Below are 11,460 nucleotides of genomic sequence, written 5' to 3' on the forward strand. Positions count from 1 at the left end.
ACAGCATGCAGAAACAGATCCTGGCCTTATCATTTGACCTGAACTCTGATCAGTTGCCATAACAGTTCTGTTTCTCTCATTAAGTAAGCTGCTTTCATTGCTCTGAAGAACAGTTTTAAAAATACTGTTATTGCTACTCTTTCTGAATGGAAAGTCATATCGATGTGGGGTTTTCAACATGATATTGGTCCTGAGTTAAACATTTAATGTCTTATTCAATATGGCCTCCACGGTGGCCATATAGAACATTTTTCATTGCTCAACAATATGATCTTGTTTTTTAATCCAGAAATTTCTGTTTAGTCAGTAGTATCAGTCCCATTGAGGGACGCTTTGTTTTTGTTCTGTAGCATCGTCTATAGAGTACAGACAACTTGTTCAGTTTCCACAGATCATAATGTAAACAGCTGGCCAATTTAATGTGCTTTTCTTTTGAGATTGGCAGGTCATGCTTACATCTTTTGAATAATCTGTCAGTGAAGAAACTTTTCAAATGATAAAAATGATATGCTGTTTTCTTTGTTTTAAATACAAATTACATTTTAGGTGCCCACTAAAAAAATCCAGTTTGGTGAGACCTGCCATTATTACATCCAGTATTACCTGTGTGGCATCAGCAATAAAGTAAAAACTGTTTCAGGCTCATGCCTACTAATTTATACAGATTTCCAATATGCAGGCTTCTGATGAATAATTACATTAAATATTTACAGTACTGTATATATAAGTTGAGTCAAACTGCAAACAAAGATCCATATCTGCCTTAGCATAATGCACCTGCAGATCAGGGTCTATGCTTTTCTGATTACTCCTTACTAACTGCACAGACCCAGATCAGATCTGGGTGTGTGCAGTTTGCAGTTGATCTTGCCTTATAAGCGAGTATACATGGTAATTATGTTCAGCCAGTGAGCAACCATCATTTTTTTAAAATATAGTATTCAAAATACTACTTCACATAGACTGGTTCCATAAAATAATTATTTGCCTTCAGAGCATGTTTAATGTGATGATTGATTTCACCTGTTGTCATGACTAATTGCTACAAACATTGAGAGAGTCAGAAATGCATAATCAATGATGCAGAGTCTATTAGTCTTGCTGTCGATGTTGCCATTGCAGATGCTCCATCCCATATCACTGCAGACAGTTTAGATTTTCCAAACACAGCCCATTTCCATCTTAAAGACACAGATAGTGCCCAGCACCCAGCCATGACAATTCTAGTACCACATCTGAAAGACACGGATAGTGCCCAACACCCACCCATGACAGTTCCAGTACCCGATCTGAAAGACAGATAGTGCCCAACACCTAGCCATGACAGTTCCAGTACCCAATCTGATGTCAAGTCAGACTATCTGGTTGAGATTTTCCAAAGCACTAGATCAGCCATTTTGTACCAAGACACTGTGGCTTTGTCTTAGATTTCTTGACAATATGGACAAATAGAGCATGTTGCTCTCAGAAATGTGTCTTAAAGTCACATGATGGTGTCTTAAAGTCCTATTGATGGTAACTACCATTTGTATAAAGAATTGAATTTCAGGCCCAGAAGTTATTTGTCATTGGGTCTCCTCAATATAATACTGGATCCAGTCATTTTTGGCCGCTCATACATTCATCACCTACTAAAAATCATTATGAATACCTCTTAATTACAGCAGGTGACTCGGTCTGGAAAGGGTATTTTCATTCTGTCCAACATCTCATTTGTCTTAAATTACATCAGAAAGGAAGGGAAAAACAATTACCTAGTCCTCTGTCTCCATGCTTGGTTACTCAACTTTTATTATACTGGCAGGAATAAATGTTTGTCTCTAAAACATGTTTATGCATTGACTGTACGCTAACTCATGCCCATATTTCATGTGAGACTTGTACCTGATTTGCATGTAGGGAAAGAGGATATAACTCACACTCCCTATTACATATTCTTACATGTTATGATCAGGTAATGAATTTTAAGAACATTTTTTTTGTTCTGTAACCTGACTTGGCAAAAGCTCAATATGGCCATCACAACAGCATCTGCATTTCTGTATGCCTGTCCAGCCACATTCTTGAATAAGGTCACCTAAAGTATGTATGTTAGATCATAGTTAAACAAATCAAGAGCTCTTGTTCGAGTAAAAGAGAGTTGATAACTCTTACCTGATCATAATATGCCCTTCTAGCATTTACATCAATGGAAGAACATGAAATTTATTCCCTTAGTAAGTTAAGATAGACAAGATGTGGCCTCAATCCAAGGGGAAACCACTATTGTCTGATTCTGCCTTAGCAAACTGAAGACTATTAGCACATGTTTCGCATAGACAAGCCAAAGGAATTGGTGAACAGCTGTATAATTTAGGAATACTGGATTTGCAAGGATGGGGTTGTAGTCCTAATATATTATGACAAGTAAGTATTACTGAGGCACCATATTTTGCTAAAAAAAATGGAGTCTTGTTTTTCTATATCTTTGGTATTGTCTTAATCTTTAGTGATCTAGCATAACTAATAGTCATGCTTATACATGTATTTGTTGTTTTCTTTCAGTTGCCTTTATGTTTTTAAACAAAGGAGTGTCCCGAGGCTGGAATGTCTTCCTCTGGGTGTCACTTTTTATTGGCAATGGTCTCCTGATGTGTTTGTATAGTATGGAGTGGTATGCTAGACAGAACTGTCCCATAACAAATGTGAGTGCACTGTTCAAGCATGGATCATTCTTTTCCACTGACTTACATATGTCCAGTATTATCTAATATTGAAATTTTTTTGAGCACACATTAATTTTCATAAAAGCTCCATTTGTGGACAGTGTATTTGCAAAACATTACCCAATAACTGTAGGTTAAACAATAAAATGTTTCATTTGCAAATATATTAAATTTATAGAATATGCTAAAATTTTGTATTATGAAAATTTTTGGGCTGGACAAACTTTCTTAAATTTCTCAAGAGAACTCCATTCATAAAAAGTTTTTTCCAGAATGTTTTTAAACTGTATTAGACAAATAATACTGAATTTGCAGAATGTGCACACATTTATTGAAAACATGATTTACAATATGGGACATAGTTTAAACTTTTTTAATCGGATACCTTTACAAAATGTGCCAGCCATTTGTTATCCAGGGACACATTTTAAAAATTTATATCCAAGCATCCTTTGTGCTAGAAATGCCAGCCTTTTGCAGATTGTTGTTGACTCTGGACACAAATTTTGTCCTGGATGTCCAAATACATTAACCCTTTACCTCATACAAGCGTCTTTGGACGCCTCTACTCCATTCGCATGGAAGCGCCTTTTGACGCCTCTGCAAGATTCGCATAGAAGCGCCTTTTGACGCCAGCTGTAAACATCAGCCATTTTGAGATAGTTTTCGTAGCGCCACCTTCGGGGAAAACCCCCCTATTACATACTACATTCATTTCTGCGAATGACAATTACGTCAGATCACGTGGTTGCTATTCATGCACTGGTCGATATCTGCTATTTAAAGTAACTGGGTCGTAATCTCCACTCTCCAAAATGGCAGCCGCGGATTTCATTCAGTACGATTAGAATAACAACCACGAAAGATTCAATAAATTAGGTAAAGGCTCTGATATTAATATAGGCAGCAATTAGTTTTTATAAATTATTAAATTCAGATGACTTAGTGATATAGACGCACACGAAAACCTTGTAAATTTCGAGTATCGGAAATGGCAGCTACGGTTGGTCACGCGGCCTCACTGACAGGACAGTGAACGAGTTCTCTCAAGATTTCGAAGCACATAAAAAAATTCTTCTGTGGAAAATAATTACACAGCTATAACAATCGGACACTACTCTTAAATTTTTCCACATATAATATGTGTACCAAAAATGTAAAATGGTTAAAATTGTTGTTAAACGTAACATACACTAAATTGCTTAACAGTTCACAGGCAGGATTTCATTCAGTACTTACGAAGTTTTCACGAGTAGAATCTCAACCATGAAAGATTCAATAACTTTGGTAAAGGCTATGATATTTATGTAAGCAGCAATTAGTTTTTATTGATTATCAAATTCAGATGACTTAGTGATGTAGATGCAGACGAAAAACGTGTAAATTTCGAGTATGGGAAATGGCAGCTACGGTCGGTCACGCGGCCTCACTGACATGACGGTGAATGAGTTCTCTCTCGATTTTAAAGCACATTAAATATTCTTCTGTGAAAAATAATTACACAGCTATAACAATCGGACTTTACTCTTCAATTTTTCCATATATAATAGATGTCTACCTTAAACATAAAATGGTTAAAACTGCTGTTAAATGTAATACCACTACATTGCTTAACAATTCACAGGCATGCCTACGCGGATGCGGTCTGCTAGGTAACAGGTGTTCTATTTATAGCGTGCTGCACTTTGTCACTATGCTCTATGAGGTAAAGGGTTAAAAGGATATTAGATATTTGAATTTGGAAATATGATACTTACCAACATCAATATTATTTAATTGGAAATATGATACTTACCAACCCCCAATCATTATTTCATTGGAAATATGATACTTACCAACCTCAATTATTATTTAATTGGAAATATGATACTTACCAACCTCAATCATTATTTAATTGGAAGTATGATACTTACAAACCTCAGTCATTACTCAATTGGAAATATACTTACCAACCCCAATCATTATTTAATTGGAAATATGATACTTACCAACCTCAGTCATTACTCAATTGGAAATATGATACTTATCAACCTCAATCATTATTTAATTGGAAATATGATACTTACCAACCCCAATCATTATTTAATTAGAAATATGATACTTACCAACCTCAATCATTATTCAGGAATAGGGCTCCTATATTTTATAACATTTATGAACTTCTTGCATCATAACTTCATGTAACCTGTAAAATATGATGTTAAATATTATTTATTAAAATTATTAGGAAAATAATAATTAATTTCTTGAAATAAATAACAGAACTATATTTTGACCACTATACAAATAACAAGATTGGCACATAGATACTTAAGTAGTTCCTTCTGATAAGGTAATACTAGTTTTCTGCATCACAAAGTATAGGTTTAACCAATCAAAATGCTTGTTAAAAAGGTTTGGTAAATATTTGTATTATAAATATTCTTTCTTGCAATAAATGGTGAATGATGTATATTTTAATGTAAATCTTAAACTAAAAGTTCATGTATTATTAAGGGATATAGTGCATATTTCCAAATACTTTTTCGTACTATCCATACATGATGCCAGTATATTAAAAGACAAGAAATTCCTTTCTCTTAATTTAAAACCCACCTGTTTCTGGAAGCCCAACATAATGATCTCTTTGACATGCTGGTGTGTGTTCATATGTCTGTCCACTGTTCCCTGTATTAACCTTGATTTTTACCTTATGTGCTAATATAATTATACCCATCTGCAATCAGCTTAGACCCAGACATAATGTTACATACTACATTGTAAATTCACAATCTGATTTTCCTAACTTTACTTTTTCTAATATGATTTAAAGTAAACAGTAGACAATGATCTTTGTGTACTTTGTTAAATGGCAGATCATCGAGTTCATTGTTGAGTGAATGCTATTAGCTTGTTATTACCTTTTTCCAAGGGACATGGCAATTATAGATTTAGTTAATCACATGATGCTGTGTTTTGTTACATGTCAACATGTAGCAATAGTACATGCTGGGACTGGTATAATTCCTATAGTCAAGTTTAGGATCCCATAGTTACAGGGAAATGCATGCTGTACTAAAATAGATTCCTCTCATCCACAGTTGAAGTTCAGAATTCAGAATGTATCATTCCTTATAGTCATGTATAGGATCCCATAGTTACAGGAAAATGGATGCGGGCCTAAAATAGATTCCTCTCATCTGCAGTTGGAACTTTAGAATTTATCATGTGATGTACTAAACATGGGTCGATACAGTTACAATCAAACATGGAACAGAGTATGAAGCTAAACATACTTTTTGTACATTTCAGGATAACTTCCTGGACTATGTTATACCAAGATCCTGGTTTTGTGGAAACTAGGACAGAGTTCAGAGGTCAAAATCATGGCACAAGGTATTGATGTATGATCTTCTGAATGGCCCAGTTTATACAGACAGGAAATATATTTACAGGGCTTTGACTACGCCATCCCATACATGTTGAAAAATACAAATCATATTTTGGAATGGTCTACTAAACATACTCATTTAAAGGTATTTAATCTCATTATCCTAAGATTTAATCAGGGCATTTTTATCTCAAGAATTTCTTTTTGAATATGTTATGTTTGAAAGAGAGAAAAAAAACCCCACATTTTTTTTATAACAGTGATGAAGCCATATGTACCATCTGTATATGTTAATTACTGAGATATGTATAATATTTTCTTATGTCAAACGGATTCTAAGTTTGCTTTTGTGAAATATAACATTTCTGTAAATGTATTGTGTATATGTATTTTATTTTATGATATTTGGGACGAAGATAAATATGTGCTAACCACCCCCTTCTTTTTATTAGTCACACTGCAATTTTTTCTTGTTAGCCTACCTGTACAAAAGATATTCTTTAAATTTTGTTCTGTAATTAAAGCACATGTATTCCCATTTATGTCCATTTATCATTATTTACATTTCATTATTTTATTTTAGATTTTTTTCCTGCTTTATTTGTATGTATGTCTAAGTTTAATACTTTCATTTAATTTTCTCAACATTTTCTAGGCATTATTTGGAACTTTAGCAGGTGAAAGAAGTATTTCAGAATAATTTTGCCTTCAGTTTCATTTAACTGAAAAATAAATACAGTTACCTGTGCCACACAAAAGTATTGCAAACATGGCACATGTACGGTAAAAAATAGGTATGTACAAGGTAGCATAAGAAAATGTTTAAGAACTCATTGTGCATATTATAGAGAGTTATTATATGATCAGGGATTATTCATTAAAACTTTAGCTCAATGACAAGATGTTCCATCTCAGTTGAATGATAATTACCTTAGACTCTAATTGTCTCAGGTTTCTCAAAGCAGCACCATTTAAGGCAGCTCTTGGCTTGCAAATACACTATAAGGGCTGTTCCATTCAAACATACATGAAACCCAGGGAAGGCACTTTTAAAGTGGGGAACTCACCCATAGATGCAATTTAGAATTTTCTTATCATTTTAATATGAACTCTCTGAAATCAGAGTACCATAGCATAGATTTTTAAATAAGCTGCCTTCCCTGGGTACCATGTATGTTTAAATGGAGCAGTCCTAATTAAATTGCCAATTCGTAGTTCAAATGAATAGTAAGTAACTATTGGATTAAAATTTTTAAAGACTTAACAGGTAACAAAAATAGGTTGACAACTGTTGGAACAACACTGGCAGATCAGGATCTTTTTGTTTGTTATACTGATTACCCCTAGATCTGCAGGTGCATTATACAACAGTAGATCAGGGTCTGTGCAGCAGTTGAACTTGACTTATAAGCAAGTATATTCCATATTTCAATTTGTCATTACTTGCAGCAGCTTTATCTGATTCAGGGACATCATGCTGCAGTATTGGAATAAATCTCTTCATGAACATAGTTGCATAACTCAGTGTTAATTAGTGCAATTATATTACATAATAGGTACAAATACCTGTATTTTTTTATGTTGCTTTTTATATATTGCATAAAATTAACTCCAGCCTGTTTGTTTGTCAGTAAATGTTAGCAGACTCAACAGGTGTAAATATTATATATATATATATATATATATATATATATATATATATATATATATATATATATATATATATATATATATATATGCGCGCTGCTCATAATGTTTAACGCCAACACATTTATTGACTAGTTATTGGTTAGTATAATTTAGATACTTTTGACTATACAGGTCATTGACAAGAAGAACTTATATGATAGCCTATTGTCTGTTAGCACTATTTTGTTATCATTATTCCTTCTAAAGAGATAATTGATCATCTGAAGGTCTAATTGGTCCTAAATGACATCAAGTTTGTCTGAAGGGGCACCATCCTGAATATTTTGTTAGTACTTCCTGTACGGATGGTCATGTAAACATGGGGCTTTCACTACAAGATTTCTTACTATGTCTGGTTATGCTAAATGAAAGTGGAACTGATTAGATATCCATTAAGGCCACCATGAATGATTACATCAGTATCGGATTTTCACTTAAAGATTTGTGTTTAGCTAGTCCTAAATTAAAATTATAGTCCTAAATTAAGATTGTTCCATAGTTTATCCCCACAGAAGTATATAATCATGACAGCTGTCTCAAAATTCTGATCATTTCTCATCCCTCATGTATAATCATAGCAGTATGGGGTTTTCCCTAACAAAGACTGATGTCTAATTGGTTTTAAATGAAAAAGTTACTGATATGATATTCCTTGTGGCCATCTCAAAAATCTTATTTTTATTCCATCAGAATGGACGGTCATATAATATTTATTTTACTGATTTACTGATCTAACAAACTGCATGGAACCAGCTCTGCAGCACATTATGCAGTGTCAGCTCTGGATTGATGCTGCATGATCTGACTTTTAACTAAGTATATACAATATACTTTATAGAAAGTAATTCCTACATATGCAGTGTTAATCAACTGGTCCAGGACTTATTTCATTAGATCTCCAAGTTTCAAAAATGCTGAAAATTTATTTCTTTGAATGTTTTCATAGATTACAAAAACTTGATTTCTTTCAGTCTTTAAAATAATAGGTTTTGGGGAAGGGACCAAGAAGGATAATTATTCAATAGCATCTTTAAGCTTTATTGTTTACTGTAGCAACAAAATCCACAAGAATTTGTATCCATGAAACATTCTAAACTTCACAGTAATAGTGTTAAAGTTAAGTTTAGGAATCAGGATTAACAACCACTTAGCCTTTTTGGAACACCATTGCTGCATACGATATATCTATTGTTTACAATATATTACTAAAAACATTATATTTTATAACAATTTCACATAAGTGTTCTTTAGGCTTTTATTTTTCAACAAGTTTGGTCTTGTATGATCATGAGACACGTGAAAAAAATTCATTTTGATAAAAAGAAAGAAAGAATTACATTTTCAACAGGTGTATTTTATGTATATACAAAATATTCAGTTTGATAAAAAGCATTACATTTTTTTTGTTTCAGATATTATTTTGTTTTTCTTAAATTTTCCAAAGTTTATTTACTTCAAAGGTTGTATATGCTGTACAATCAATAAAGTACATTTTGTGGAGTGCAATAGTGCAACAGTCAATGCAATGTAAGATTTGTTATTGGAATCAACAGAATTTTCAACACAGTATTGGATTTTATTTATAATCATGTCGTAAAACATATTTTGTTGAGCTGCATGCATATCTCAGTGCAGTTTGGTTGGTTTCATATTCTTCATCAAAATGTTAAATCCGAGTTGAAATCCAAAGTCTGAGATAAAATATATTAACAAATATTTGGGTGTTTCCATCTGTGAATGGACTTGATCTCAGATAAAATATATTAACAAATATTTGGGTGTTTCCATCTGTGAATGGACTTGAACATTATTAGAATTATAAAAAATGTAAAATCAGCATTGTCTATATATATATATATATATATATATATATATATATATATATATATATATATATATATATATATGTATATGTATATATTACCGATCTTTTTACTGCATTCAGTAACTTTTTCCTCTTATTTCAAGTGATTCCAAATTGAGCAAGGTAACTGCAAATACAAGTCTTAAGGGACAAGTATCTTAAACCAAGGAAGCTTTTTAATCCTTGGAAACATTTTGCATTTGAAGATGGTTAGGCTTGTTGGTTTTAGAGGCAACTGGCTGTATTTATGTCCAGAAAATGTGAGCTAAGTGTCATTCCCATGGACAGATCAAGGCAGCAAACCTGGCTGGCCTGGGCAGGTGCTAAACCTACAAGTCCTGGATTATGAGTCTGAGAATCTGTTAATTGGCTAGTGTTACACCCAAAGTCAGACGTTTTCAGTCAAAGACACAAGTTTGATATGTAAAGATGAATTTGTGGTGTTGTAAATATATCAGGTGAAATAGATTATGTAAAATACACGTACTTACATTCAGCTAGTGTTTTTTGGATCCAATCAACTTGCAAATAACATGTTTGAAATATTACAGAGATTTCATTTGTGGATTCAGCTGAATCATAAGGTAAACTTTCCTCAACAACTATGGGCTTTGCATCATTTCTAACAGTTTATTATGTAATCAGGTTGATATTACTTCCCATAACAGTGGCTTATGGGGATTTTAACCTTTAAAAATACGTAGTCCTTATAATTAAATGACCTATTTGATATCTACATTTATGTTAAGTTATACACATTACAAAAGCGTAATTAATAATGTAAGTTTATGGGACTTTCAGTGATGGGAACATGGGTGCAGAAGTGGTGCATTAAGGGCATACTTACCAACCAGGAATTTACATCAGTTTCTTGTAGGTTGATTTACAGAGTTATATACAAGGCTGGAGTTATTAGCTAAAGAAATCAGAATGACTCGATTCATGTTCATCTATTGAAATCAGGACATATCTCTATATATTAAAGCTCTTACCTTTGACAAGGAGCCTTTATTTCATGACTGGTTCAAGGTTGTTCAAAATAAGGCACAAAAAGAGGGAAAAACTTGATGTTCAGACACTTCTAGAAAATACTGATTTCCTTCAGTGCAGTGAGGGAGGTGGAAATTGTTGGTCCAGTGAGTACTAACATTTGTTTGAAGCATTTTTAATCTTGCTGTGCATCGCTGAATACAAGTTCAGTTGTATGCAAATAAACAAAAAATAAAGATGCCTCTATGGGATCAAATTTACTATGCAATAAGGCTGTCGGCAAGGATTACATAATGACTTTTAAGAAAATCTGATCAAATTTGTTGATGTCTGAGTATTTTAATACCCATGCTAAGACATTTTAAGGTCAAGTTATGAAAATAAAATGAATTATTTAGATTTTGTTGTATTTCTGTAAATGGTACATTTTTATCACATGACCATCACACTGTTTTAATACATGTAGAAACTATTGTTTCAGTTTTGTAATGCCTGTTTTTGTTTGTTGAATGGATATTTTCAGAGAATTACTTCAATTAAAAGAAACAGAACAGCCATGTTATTACATGATGTACTTTTGTGATATATTTCTATGACTTAAGAATAAAGATATTTACTTATTCAGTAAATGTTGGAGTTTTGTAATTTTTAAAAAATTTCAAATGGTTAATGTAAACTTTTGCTTCCAACACACTGGTTGAACCAGTTTTTGTTTTGCTTTGTTGGGTTTATTGTCTCTCTTGGCACAATATTTGCTATATGAAGCTTAGCAAAGTACTATTTCCAGGCATACATTATGGCAGCTGACCTATCTGGCCTTGGAGGGTATTGAACCTGCATTC

General features: G+C 32.9%; 1 protein-coding gene across 4 annotated transcripts in view; it reads left to right on the forward strand.

Annotated features, from left to right (window-relative positions):
* The window catches only part of LOC149779327 (sterol O-acyltransferase 1-like), a 105,035-nt gene extending 93,788 nt beyond the window's left edge, over positions 1-11,247 (forward strand). For all 4 annotated transcript variants that reach the window (XM_089939944.1, XM_089939943.1, XM_089939942.1 and 1 more), the window contains 2 exons: positions 2,545-2,684; positions 5,997-11,247. In XM_089939944.1, coding sequence (XP_089796070.1) covers positions 2,545-2,684; positions 5,997-6,047 — 191 coding nt within the window. In that variant the 3' untranslated portion in view covers positions 6,048-11,247. The remainder of the gene's footprint in view (positions 1-2,544; positions 2,685-5,996) is intronic.
* Positions 11,248-11,460: the final 213 nt, after the last annotated feature.

The sequence above is a fragment of the Sinohyriopsis cumingii genome, chromosome 17 (genome assembly GCF_028554795.1).
Source record: "Sinohyriopsis cumingii isolate HCF-2022 chromosome 17, ASM2855479v2, whole genome shotgun sequence".
NCBI classification, from domain to species: domain Eukaryota; kingdom Metazoa; phylum Mollusca; class Bivalvia; order Unionida; family Unionidae; genus Sinohyriopsis; species Sinohyriopsis cumingii.